At 44.0% G+C, this 13,842-nt stretch overlaps 1 protein-coding gene across 4 annotated transcripts; it reads left to right on the top strand.

Moving 5' to 3' along the window:
• Nucleotides 1-1,883: 1,883 nt before the first annotated feature.
• tssc4 (tumor suppressing subtransferable candidate 4) lies at nt 1,884-12,328 on the top strand. Of its 4 annotated transcripts, none has more exons than XM_083662091.1 (7): nt 1,884-2,001; nt 3,242-3,328; nt 4,971-5,026; nt 5,898-6,325; nt 6,435-6,642; nt 9,151-9,405; nt 10,586-12,328. In XM_083662091.1, the coding sequence occupies exons 4-7, from the start codon at nt 5,934-5,936 to the stop codon at nt 10,814-10,816; spliced, it is 1,086 nt and encodes a 361-aa protein (XP_083518217.1). In that variant the 5' UTR covers nt 1,884-2,001; nt 3,242-3,328; nt 4,971-5,026; nt 5,898-5,933; the 3' UTR covers nt 10,817-12,328. The 4 variants fall into 4 exon arrangements, with proteins under 4 accessions (XP_083518217.1, XP_083518218.1, XP_083518215.1 ...); XM_083662092.1 differs by having other exon boundaries at nt 3,242-3,345; nt 6,438-6,642; XM_083662089.1 differs by having other exon boundaries at nt 3,242-3,345.
• The last annotated feature ends 1,514 nt before the right edge of the window (nt 12,329-13,842 follow it).

The raw sequence follows: 13,842 nt of genomic DNA, 5'->3' as shown, positions 1-13,842 counted from the left end.
AAATTATGTACATGCAGACTGCAGCCAGACAGTCAATCAACCTCGGCTGGTCAGAGTCTTGTGTTACAGAATGCATAAGAGGATGGAAGCGGGTAGCTAAAAAGCACCAGCCTCCCCAAGGCAACACAGCGAGAGTGCCTTGCTCTGATGTTAAAAAGAATAAGGCTCTAACGCCAGAAATGACAGATATGATTGATAAAATTGTCAAAACAACGGCACCCGACAAACTCAGTATAATCATATCTATTTTTTTTATTTCACCTTTATTTCACCAGGAAAATTACTTGAGATCCAAGATCTCTTTTTCGAGTAAGACCTGGCCAAAATGGCAACATCCATAAAAACAAAAAACAAGATGCAAGCACAACAAGAACATAAAAGGCAATACAGTCATGAGGAGAATTGAATGTGGGTTGGAGCAGTTAAGAAAAACGGGAGATGAGATGGGGGGGGGGGGGGGGGGGGGGGTAGAGGGGGTTAGGGTAAAAGGTAGGAATGAGGAAAAGGGGGTTGGATGCGGAGGGGTTGCATACAAGATATTAAAAACACTTTATACAGAAAAGCAGTGACATTGACCCATCACATTCTTTAAAAAGTCTGCGACGTGAGTTTTAAAATCAGGAAAGGTGATGAGGTTAGCTAGTTTTAGGGTTTTTTGCAGTTCATTCCAGGCAGAGGGAGCAGAAAGTCCTATCCTGGAACTGAAACAAACAGATATAGTCCGGATCTCAGCAAAATTCCCTGAAAACACCGCAAAAAAGCGTCTGCCCTCATGCATCTGCACTGTGTGAAAAACAATCACGTGACTCCCCAGTCTTTCATTAGACATCTATGAAACAGCGGTATCAATTGTGATAGGTTTGCAGACACAGAGCCCACTGGCACGCGTTTATATTCTAAACAATGTGTTTCCTCAGAGTCAGAGGAGGAAAATGATAATGACCAAATGTTAGAGCTAATAGCATGCACAGAAGCAATTTGTTTAAATGATAACGCGGCAGCCAGAGCCCATGAGCAAGAAGGAGGAGTGAGCGGCCAACCATCCAACCAATCACTCTCCTCCACTGAAGCAGCAGAACAGCGCCCAAAATACAGCCCAACTGAAGCAGGTGCTAAACCGAAGGACAGTAAAACAAAACATAGCATCTTAAAGAGACTGGATATAGACCCAGATGAATTCAGTAAGAGCAGTCTCTCTCGCCATCACAGGTCAGGCAAGGATTATGGCACACGGCCACGATCCTCCTCACAACCTGACATCAGAGATATTGATGGAATAGAAAAACAATATAAACGAAGGCAAACAAAAATAGACCCGAGACATAGACTCTCCCGTGAGGATTTGTCCAAGCTCATGACTCAGGAGGAATGGGCTAGATCATTGTTACACCCAACCCTTGATAAAGAACAACTCCCCACCACCAGCAGAGAGTCTCTCACTGACACAACTGACCATCCTCATTTTATTGCCCCCAAAATCATGGTCGGTGAGACACCCATTCTGAAACCTTGGACCTTTTGGCTGTGGAATTTCATTCTCTATCAGTATTTATTCAATTTGTGTGACATCACTTCAATTTGTGTATTTTATCGATTTTAAATGACAGCATTTATTTTGAAAGATCCTGACCGGAAGTCAGAAATTCCTGCTCAGAAATTCCTGCTCACTTCACACTGACCCATCAGTGGAGGTCCGGATGCAGCTGTTACCAGCTAACCCTGACCGGCAGCGTGTTCCGACTACGGTCTGGAGCCGAGAAGCTGCCGAATGCCGAGAAGGTAACACAATTAAATTTGTGTGACATCGCTTGTGTGACATCGAGTTTGAATGCACGCTTTTATTTTGAAAAATCCAGCCCGGAAGTCCAAACGATTCTGCTGCTGCTCACTTTATAGTACTCAGCTGCTGTGAGTGACTGCCTAGCTTTTATGCCTAGCTGCGTTAGCGTTTTGTGCATAATATCGTAATATCCCCGCCGGATATCACACCTATCGCAACTGGCAAGTAAATTTAATTACTTTTAAATGTACTTGTTAAATGTATGGCATGATCCAGAATGCCAAGACTTTAGCCTGTCGGCTATGAGATGTGGATTAACTGATATGCAGCTTCAATCTATGTAGCACTAGCATGCTAACTAGTCATATCAATGTGTTCGCACCATTAGCACTAGCATGCTAACTTAGTCATCAATGTGTTAGCACTAGTACGCTAACTAGGTTAGTCGTCTCAACAGAACAAACCTGTCTGACATGCAGGCTTTGTAGCTAACGTAAATGCTACAAAGGCTAAACGTATTTCTATTGAACCTGCCATGTGCCTTGATTGTTGTCTGTATGTGATTTTTCGGGGTTTTGGCGCTGATCTCTACAGCTATTGATAACGAAGGAGCTAACATGTAGCGCCTGTATGGGGCACATTACAACAGCTGTTCATACCAGTTATGCTATAGTGAGACCTACTATATCTGACAGAACACGCCTCTCTCTCTCTCTGTGTGTGTGTGTGTGTGTGTGTGTGTGTGTGTGTGTGTGTGAGTGAGAGAGAGAGAAAGTGAGAGTGAGTGACTGTTTTAACTCATTCCCCGCCAGAGTTTCAAAGGAAAAGTCGCCAGCCACCGCCAGGGTTTCTGATAATTTTCACAAATTTTCCAAGACCCACAGAATATTTACTTTTACTATTACTATTTACCGAATATCTCAAAGGAAAGAAGGGAACATCTACTTTCATAGAAAAAAGTTTGATTCTACCTTCATCCGTTTAGTTATTGACACTTGAATGTAGGTAGTTTCACTGAAAACATCCGTCTGTCCTCAAAAAGCGAAGAAAAATGCATTTTTGTAAATTAAGTCATCTTCACGGATCCTGAACCGAATAAATGTCTGTGATGGCGGATAGTACTGGCCGGTGTTACACTCAACTATGAACCCCATAATGATTTGGTTTCCCTTTCCGGCCAAACATGCCAAAGGTCACAGCTTTTACCGTACCACCGGTGTGAGAGTGAGATTCACCCCGCTTTTGAGAGAGGGGAGCCAGGTCGCGCGTTCGTTTTGCACCGGTTGTCTGTGTCTTGTGTTAAACTGTTTTAACCCACAACTGCCAGCCAATCAGAAAAAGAGTATTCGCCCAGACCATGGTATAACCACCTTTTTCATCCCAATAGGGCACTTATATGTGAATGATTTCTGGGTGGTTGTTAATTTGTTGGATGTTGGTTTTAAATGTCCGGTGTTTCAGATTGGTGGATGAGAACACGATGCCAGTGTGTCGGGAGGTCGTCATGCTTGAACCAAACAACCTCCTCCAAAGCTTCATAGAGAACCTGTGAGTCTGCAAGCCCAGTAAGATACCCTCTCACACAAACGGACACTACACCAGAAATATAAAATACAGGGGGCGTCTGGGTAGTGTAGAGGTGGGGGGCGGCTTTAGCTCAGGAGGTAGAGCGGGTCGGCCAATGACGCAAGGGTTGGCGGCTCGATCCCCGCTCCCTCCCAGCTGCTGTCGTTATGTCCTTGGGCAAGACACCTAACCCTCCTTGCTCCCGATGGTGTGTAGGCACCCTGCGTGGCAGCCTGCCGCCATCGGTGTATGAATGGGTGAATGTAGACTAGGGGTGGGACAAAATATCGATACCCACGTTATCGCGATATTTCCACCCGCGATACGTTATCGATACACTGGCGCCAAGTATCGATATGTTTATTATTATTATTATTATTTTTTTTTTTTTTTTTTTTTTTTTTTTAATAAACAGGCTAAAATATTATGCTGTGTGTGGTAGTTGAAACATAGTTTCAAGTTGACTTTATTTATGTTTGTAGTTGAAACAAAAACATAACTACTGTAGGCTACATGAATGGAAATGTTTGATCATTAATATCTACTTTTAGAAATTATATAGGTAGATAGGTAGGTTATATAGGTTTTCTTGTTTTAATAGTAATAATAAAAAGACTTAATGTGTAACTTTTCCTCCGTGGTATCGAAAATGGTATGAGTGAGTGAGTGAACTCAGAGAGTTCATGTCAATTCTGCTAATAAATGCATAATACATGATTTTTTGCCTTCAGAGGTATTTTTTTCACTTGTTACACAGGTATCGTGATGTATCGTCTTCCAATATATCGCAGTATCGCAGTATCGCAGTATCGTGATATATCGTTATCGAGGGCCAAGTATCGTGACGATATCGTATCGTGAGCTACTCAGCGATTCCCACCCCTAATGTAGACTACCTACTGATTGTAAAGCGCTTTGGATAAAAGCGCTATATAAATGCAGGCCATTTACCATTTACCATTTAGAGGTAAAGGCACTCTCCACCGCGGGAAACCCGTGTTCAATTCCCGGCAGCGGTACTTCCGGCTGGGTCAGTAAGTTCCTACAGACACGATTGGCCGACGGCCGTGTCTGCGGGTGAGAGAAGCCGGTGGGTTATGAGTCCTTGTCGCTGCACTAGCGCCTCCTCTGGTCTGGTGGGGAACCAAGGGGAATGGCGTGATCCTCCCACGCGCTGTGTTCTGCCGTTGAAATGCCTCGCCGTCAGGTGAAAAGAAGCAGCTGGCGACTGCACATGTATCGGAGGAAGCATGTGCTATGGTCTATAACTCTCCCCAGATTGACAGAGGGGGTGGAGCAATGACAGGACAGCAGGGGAGGGGGGCGGAACTTGATTACATATATATATCAGGGATGCAAACTAGTCACCTTTAGGTGACAGTCACATTTTTCATCCCAAAATAGGAGGATTTCTGAGTGGTTTTATATCTCCCCTGGACTGATATCTGTCACCTTTTTCTCTCCATGACTTTGCATCCCTTCCATACATTGTCTATAGGCCTGTATATACAGTAATATAGGTGTGTATAATAGAATAGAATGTAATGCAAATAAATGGAACAGATAAACACATTTCTGTTGAACCTGTCATGTGCTTGATTGTTGTCTGTATGTGATGTTGCAGGGTTTTGACACAGATCTGTACAGCTATTGATAACGAAGGAGCTGCAGACCTGCCAGGTTAGTATTGTCTAGGGCTTTTGTCCAGTGTAGTGTAGTGATAATGTCACCGCCTCACATTACATGGAAATTCTATTGTCGATCCTTGAAAAGTCCTGGAAATGTTTTTCATGAAAATGTGTGGGAACTAGGGCTGTGGCGATTCACTTATCTCCCGATTCGATACTATCACGATTCTTGGGTGCCGATTCGATTTATATTGCGATTCTTAAGTATTGCGATTCTACGATTATTGCGATTCGATATTACGATTTATTGCGATTTTTGTTTATTTTTTTCTTTTCTTTTTTCAGTTTGTTTGCTTTTTTACACTAGATTAGAACATGGGAAAAGTTGAATCATACACTAGAGACTGTATATTATATATCATGAGTAGGGCTGGGCGATAATTATAGTTAAAAACAGGGGCGGACTGGGATCATAATTCAGGCCGGGCATTAGATACCAAGCAGGCCAGGCCGATATGGGCCGACGCGTGTGAAATTTGGGCCGTTTGAAGCCCAATTTGGGCCGTTTGAAGCCAGATTTGGGCCATTTGAAGTCCAATTTTACAATGAGATGCACCCACTTTAACCCTGAAGTGTAATTATTACTTCAGACTAATAAAGTAATAAAACCACTAGTAAACCAGTAGGCGGCGCCTGGCCTGCTGTTCAGTGAGTGGCCTGACTGCAAGCACCAAAAAAAAATTAAAAAAAAATATATTTTTATTGCGATTATCGATTCTGGAATAAAAGATCGATTAAAAAAATCATGACATTAAAAATCGCGATACTTAGGTGAATCGATTTTTCCCCCCACCCCTAGTGGGAACCCTGATTCTAAGCCTCTGTTTGTCAACCAACACACATCTTCTGTTAACCCTTTGCAGGCTCTTGATCTAGCCGAGCCTCGTCTTCATGAGAACATGTGCGATCAGGAAAATGGCAGTGCCCACGGCAAGAAGTCCCACAATGACATCGCTCTGCCAGGCAACCTGTCACTGAGCGATGACTCGGAGCCTGAAGAAGAGCCCAGCAGTGTGCCCTTTCACACGGAGCTCAAAGACCTGACCTCCTCCTCCTCAGATGATGATGATGATGGCGGTGGAGAGGTTGAAATGGGCGGTGCTGCTGCCCAGACCTCCTTCAGCCTGAAGGGGGGCAGCTCGAGTTTCTCCAGCCGCAGCAACAGTATCTTTGAGTGCCTGGACAGTGTCGCCAAGCTGGCCTCTTCATCGATGGGCGAGGACAACGTTATCGACGGGGTGTTCGCTCGCCCCGCGCCCCCACCGCCACGCCCGCTTACCAGCAGCCAGAGGTGGGTAGTACTCAAGTGCATTTACTCAGTTACATCTACTTGAGTATTTTTTATGCCTCCAATAAATCAATATCAAATCAAGTTTATCTGATTCTGATTCTGATACCAGCAGCAAGACGGGCCGGACTCCCCCGAGCAGCGCCGCCCCGGCGGGGAAGAGAGGAGCGCCGGATTACCTGGCGCACCCCGAGCGCTGGACCTACTACAACCTGGAGGACGTGGCCCTGAGCAGCGAGCGCCAAAACAACATGGCCGCCCACACATTCCTGGGCAGCCTGCAGCACAGGAAGCAGCCGACGGAGCCTAGAGATGAAACGGTAGAATTTCATATTTATACAAAATGATCACAGTTATCAGTATTATCACGGTATTGTTAGAATGTGCTGAAAATGTTCAAACAGTACTGATCTACTCAAATCATTTCACCAAGTTTTATATTGAAAACGCAGACCCAAAAAGGACTGATACACTCACTGAAACCATTTCACCGACACCAAGGAGACTGTTGCTAACTGTGTTTGATGATGGACAGTATTTACCCTCTTAACTCATTGAGTGCCAATGACGACAGCTGTCGTCAATTCAAATACTGACGTAGAGTGCCAAAGACGACGATTGTCGTCAATTGCGTTTTTTGACGGGGGGGGGTCCATCGAAGCCAGATCTATGTCCTGTAACATTTTGGGACATGTTGAATGTCTATAACCTATTTTACCGAGCCATTAGGTGGCGACAGTGCTCTCCAGATGACAGAAGTGTCAGGAATACAGCCTTCACAAAGCCGTGATCAAAGACAAACCGCGCTAGACAGAGCCATCATGTAGATGGCTCTGGGCTGCTTGCCAACAGCAATCAATCCGCGCACACAACTGCAGCTCCTCTGCCTGTCTGTCTGTCTGCATAGTTTCTTCACACGAGTACCCACCAGAAAGGCAGCACCCAACGCCGAAGGGCCAACCCTTACCTGCAGTCGCGTTGGGCATTTCCTCATTGCTGCTGTGAGCTGCCAGGAGCTGCGCGGCGCAAAAACAGAGGCTCCGAATAGACTTTGTGCGTGTGGGGAGGAGTTGGCAGCTGACTCGGGGAGAGGCGGGGAGAGGGGGGGGCAGGGGGGTGGGGCGCGCATGCACCACAGAACTAAACCAGGTCACATCATCAGAAAATATTAGCTAGAGTGAGTGAATGTGCTTGAAATAATGCATTTCACAAAAGGCTGAATATCTCAGCTTCCTGATAGAAAAGCATATTTTTGCTGTTTTTGACCTATCTTCTCCGGCTGATAACTAAAGAACGGAAAATGGTATCAATAAACTTTTTTTTGCTGATGATACAATAGAGTCTCCTTGTTCTTTTTGCGTGTTCGGTGTTTACATAGTAATATCACACAATATTCTGTGGGCCTCGAGAAATCACTGAAAACGCTCTGAAACTCTGGCACTGGGAGCGTCCGTTCTCCAAAAGTGGCTGGCACTCAATGAGTTAAGTGCGGTAATCAAGCGCGGTTTTAATGATAATTCAAATTTGAAACTGTAATACCAATCATGGAACCCGGAGTCTATCAGTCTGACGACGTCTGCGCCAAGACTTCCGCTTCTTCCGTGCGCCGTGGTCATTGTTTACAGTCTGATTGACGCGAGAATGGAGGTGGAGTTTATCAGTTGTAGGTGTTTTCAGTCCAGAGGCATTTCGGCTAAATCTCTAGAAACAGATACCTGCATATGAGACGTCGTCGCTCGTTGGACTGAACAAGCGGAAGTCTTGGCGCGGTCTCCACCCCTGAAACGCTGAAATATGGGCCGTCTGTCCCAGAGTCTTACGGCGCGAACACTGGAAACTGAAACGAGGCGAAGCATCTGGAAACGCAGGCAGTTTCATTTCGGCGGCCTTGTCAACAGATCAGACCGGTCACACCGGCCGCGGAGTTCTGCAGCGAGAGTTTCCGCCTCTGGTCTATTTTTTTTTCATTTTTTTTTCAATATTTTGTTTTTATTTTTCAATTTTTAGAACAGACAAAAGCAAAACAAACTCAGACACACATATACACAAAAACAAAACAAAACAAACAAAAACAACAACATACCAACATTACATCACTATAACATGCTACCGGCCACATAAGATACATAAATGCTTACAAGACATGCTGTACATGAAATCCTATGCAGGGAGTCCCTGAGAAGTCAGCTGGGCGAGTTACTCGTTGTTTCTGACCTCATCAAAGTAGGCCAGGAACGGGCCCCGAACAGTTGAGAACTTCCTAAGTGAGTTGGTCCTCAGAAACCGGAGCCTCTCCATACGCACGACCGAGACCATGTCCGCCAGCCACAGCCGAAAAGAAGGTGGGGAGGGGGATTTCCACTCCTTCAGAATGAGTTTCTTGGTGACGATCGTCCCCTGCGTCAGAGACTGTTGCACAGCCGTAGGGAGGAGCAGAGAGGATTCAGAACAGCCGAAGATGGCAAGTTCCGCCTCCGGCTGAAGAGTTATTTTATAAGCCTTGGAGTCCTCTGGTCTATTTTTGATGCAAGTTGCGTGCAGCCAGGCATGAAGTCAGTACAAGCTGTGACCGGCGCGGAGCAAAACAGAGCGCTTCTGGTGTGAACGGCCAGGCTTCTGCTCGAGCTGAATTTACACGCACCACCGCTTTCGGATCCAGTGTGTTTGCGTCGTCAGACTGATGGACTCTGGGTTAGGGTTCACTTTTACTTGTACAATGAAGAGTTAAAAAGAAATAGACTCTGGGTTCCCAGATACTAACTGCCAGGAATTTAATCACGGTTTAAACTTTATATCATTAAACCCGTAATCGTTTTTCATCCCTACAGGAGCCCCTAAGCTCTCACGACGACCAGGGTCAAGATGCCTGCAGCTCCCAGCACAAAATCCTCTTCTCCAGGCCGGGCCGGGCAGAGAAGGGGCACCCCGCTGAGTCCAAGCCCGCCGGGGGCAAGGAGCGAGGGATGAGCCTGACTCACCTGGAGGAGGAGGAGGAGGAGGAGGAGGCCACGGCTCAGAGAAGGAGCCAGGTTAAAGAGGAGAGCAGGGAACAGGCCAAGGAGAGAGGCAACCTAGACCAGGAGGTAGGGACGCAAATTTGAATCAATTGCCTTAATTGATTAAGTGGTCATGTTAACGGCCTATTAATCAATTAATCATTATATAAATAGCTTTTGACATACAAAATAGAAAATACAAAATGCATGTTTTCACACCTGTCTTTAGGCCTACTCAACAAGTTAATCACCAACCAAACTTAGCTGTCATTGTGCGTGTAGATGTGCTATACTTTAACATTGTATTACAGTGTTTACTAAAGAAAAAAAAACATCACATGGATGCATAACTGGGACGTATCCTCAGTGATGTACCCTGGGGTCATAGGATGTTTCGGGTCTCGCAACATCATACACCCTCGCCCAGGTGACGCAGCCGGGGCTGGCCAAGCCCCAACTTACGTCCCAGTAGCTACCCACGGTCAGCCCTATAGGAAGGGTCGAAGGTGGTCACGTGGTCAGGGCCACTCAATCCGCTGCTCCGGAACTACTCTGCTGGGACCGGGGGAGGGGGGAGGGCTCTGGTACGTAGAGGGACCGGGCTCTGTGGGTTGCCAACCGGCCGGGTTCCTCCCTCGTCTCACCAGGTCTACGACCTGTGCGCTGCACCAGACTCCCCCGCTCCAAACATCTCATTCCGAGGTGATGGTATCTTAGTGGACACCATGCAGTACCAGTACTTGGTGGCACTGCAGTCTCCACTTGCGGCTTGAATGGCCCTCCTAAAAGGCCTCTCGTGGGTTGTTGGGCTTCTTCCTCACGGAAGACGCAGGCTGGGGAGCTAACCCATACTGCTACCCGGGTGCCGTCCCTGTTCCGGCTGTCAACTGACTCTCCAGTAGTCACTAGTCTTTCCTGGTTGTCACATAGTCTATTCCTATGAGTCACTGGCTAGGCCAGGCTAACTAATAAAGAAAAAAAACATCGCATGGATGCATAACTGGGACGTATCCTCAGTGATGTTACAATGAATACTGTTGTCTTTTTGGCTGTAATTCTCCCAAACTGAACTTTCTGCCTGCTTGCTTGGCAAAGCTTCTTCCTCTGTATAAGCGGTGAAAGTTAAATATCGCCATTATGGTGTTAAATCATTTCAGCAATAAAACAAAAAAAGCACATAGCCTACATTGTCGATTAATCAGTTAATATTGTTGATCGGTCAAATTCGATTAATTGATTGTCGATTAATCATTAACATCCCTACCAGGAGGACTCTGAGCTGAGGGCAGCCGGCAGGCCTCCAGAGGCTAGGGAGAGGAAGAGGAAGTGGGGCCAACAAGAAAAAGCTGTGGAGGAGGAGAAGAGCCATCAGGCCAGCCCCGCCTCCAACCCAACCTCTAGCCCCGCCTCCAACCCCACCTCAAGCCCCGCCTTCAGCTCCTTCAGGAAGATCAACCGCAACAACTACAGGAAGACCACACAGCACCATGACAACTGACAACAAGAACATACAGGAAGAGCACACAGCACCATGGCAACTGACCACATTAAAGGGACAGCTCACCCTAAAATCCCTATTATATATTATAGAGCCGCAGTCTGTAGGAAAAGAGAGAGGATTACAGTTTTGGAAGTGGTGGGTAGTTTTTGTAAAACATACTGATAGATAGACCTGTTTCGCTTGACTACAGCTCCAGTTAAGTGATACACTTACACCAGTCAAGTGGTTCTCAACATGGGGTCTGGGGACCACCAGGGTTCCTTGATGGGTTTCCAGGGGGTCCCCAGCAAATTGAGGAATTATTCAACTTTTCACATTATTTCAGAAGTGAACACACAGAAGGTAGAAGAATGACTGTTTTGATCATACGTATAGTTTCTCTTATGTGTCTGCCTATAATACTGATATTCATGGAATCAGGACAAAATCATATCTTGCCATAAAAATATTTTCACATTTGGGTCAGATTAGGGCTGAACAGTTAATCAAAACTTTATAGAAATAGTAATAATTATGGTCTACTGCCATTTTCAAAAAGCAGGAGGACCCCAGGAAGACTAGCTGTTGTCTAGGCGTCAGCTAATGGGGTTCCTTTTTAATAAACACATATTTGTTAATGGTTAAATGTGTGTCAAAATACCATTTTAAATTTTATATCGTCGTGCTGAAGAGATCTGGCCTATATTCTCCAGACGTAAGAAAACATATCTGTTTGGTACAGATTGGGGCTGTGGAGATCCCTGCCAAAATTACACCATAATCAATTGAATAAATGTTTATTTGAAAATGAGATGATGGAAAAAAATCATCATTCCCTCTAATATTGCAAATCATATCACAATTGCAATATCAGTCGAAATAATCACAATTAGATTTTTTTATTTTTATTTGTTAAGGTCAGACAGAGAGACAAAATCTAATCGAATGTGGACTAAATATACCTTCATGAGATCCTTTCATTCTGGACTCTATATGCAGATAGACTCAAACTGCATGGAAATTCTGACTTATTCAGTGACATTTTCATAAACTTTTAGGATTTTCACAAGATTGCTTCTTGGTGATGGCGTTAGTTTTTCATGTTTCCATATTTTGTAGATGAGTCTAATAAATAGTCAAATCAAGATACTTGTGGAGAGATTATTACACCAAAACGCTTGGATACTGAAATACTTTGCAGAGAGCTCAGTTTTTGTGTTGCCAGACGAACGTCCACCAAGAGCCACGTCTGCTCCCTGTAAAAGGGCTATTTTTCCTTGTCACCGTCGCCAAGTGCTGCTCTTGGTGGAAAATTGTTTCAATTGCCACATGACCTCACAGTATAACCTCCAGTGCATGTGAGAATTGTTTCAATTGTTTGGTCTAAAATAATAAAGAGCCTGGTCTTCTACCTGCTCTATGTGTAAAGCGCCTTGAGATAACTTGTTATGATTTGGCACCATATCCAAAAATTATAAAATTGATTGATTGTTTCTAATATCAAAAAGGTTTGTTTCCATGTTATTTCTTCTCCACAGAGTGCTATTGGGACCGCACAGTCCTGAAATAAAAGCATCAATTATTTGACCTCGGTGAAGCCTTCCCCCCTCTGTAGGTTCAGGTGTAATGGGGGCCAAACAATCCAGAAAAACTTTTTAGACCAGAAAACCCATGTGCCATCAAACATTCATAGTTTATTGATGTGCTCGCCTATTCCAATGGGTATTTCTGTATCTTTTGAAATTGTCTTTTGAATTTCTGTGCCATCAGGTTAAGACAATTTCATCAAAAGTCGGTATAAAAAAAGTAAAAAAAGACCAGGGTCTGAAGTATAATCCCTTTTCTCTTTTAAACCAAAAAGGGGGAAATTGAGAACACAGGCCCATTTTATCTTTTCTCCCCGTTTTTGGTTTTAAATGAGAAACGGGACAGTTTTCTTCTTCTTTTTTGGTTCAAAATGGGAAGATGCATTGCATTATACTTTAGTTCCCCGACTTGTATCTACGAAGTACTAAAAGAAAAAAAATCTAAAAATTCATGGGGGGCCACTTAAGTACAGTACTTAAGCTAAGTATTTTCTCAGAGTATCTGTTACTTGAGTAGGCTATTTATATTTCTGTCAACTCTCACTTTTCCTCCACTACATTTCCCAAATAAAATGTAGGCTATAGTTTTCCCCAGTGCTCCTAGTTTGCAAGTTACATAAATCACAATCCACACTCCATTCCAGTTGGTTGCTGTAATGCAACATAACATTTTTTACCAACCGCTATAAAACTCAACAAGATTTCCAATCAAGCCCAGGCATGTCTTTTGCTTGCTTTTTTATCAACAGCATTTACTTGTACTTTTACTTCCAATACTCAAGTACATTTAATAAGACAATTCCTTTTGATTAAGTAGGCTACAGAAAATATTAGCTACTTTAAGACTTTTACTCAAGAGTAATATTCTAGATGACTTTGACTTGTAACAGTCTTTTTCTAAAGTTATCTGTGCTTTTACTCAGGTATGGCTTTTGAGTACTTTACTTTATACACCGCTGCTGCAAACCATCACCATTACTGGTAGAGTTCTTGGACACAGAATAGTTAGGGTACAGTTATTCAGTTTTCTGTAGGTGACATGGAATGGAAAATTAGGCTATGGCTTGCATTACGGGGAAGATGGAGAACATAACCTCCAGTGGAAATACATTTCTCCTAATGCAATGAGACCAACATTATTTACAGCCAATAAACTCAGGTGAATTTGTGAGAAAATTAGTGGTTCAGTAAATAAAGGCGAAATATACAGTACCTATGGCCTATTTAAAAAAGCTAAGTTCCTATAAGTTGAATAAACTTGAATAGCTTAAAGACCCCCTAAAGTCATGTTTCAAGATGTATATAAAATACTCTACTTTGAATAATAATTTCTGATTGTTTTTCCCACACAAAAAGTTAAATTATCTTGTTAAAATCTTTAAAATGACTTCCCCTCCCTCTGCCTCATTAAGAAATCCAAAGCAACCGATCAGGGTGCTCTAGACAGAACCCTGAACC

The sequence above is a fragment of the Poromitra crassiceps genome (assembly GCF_964638095.1).
Source record: "Poromitra crassiceps genome assembly, chromosome: 28".
Classification (NCBI taxonomy): Eukaryota; Metazoa; Chordata; class Actinopteri; order Beryciformes; family Melamphaidae; genus Poromitra; species Poromitra crassiceps.
The sequence above is the reverse complement of the archived record's forward strand: the minus strand, read 5'-3'. Positions and strand labels throughout refer to the sequence as shown.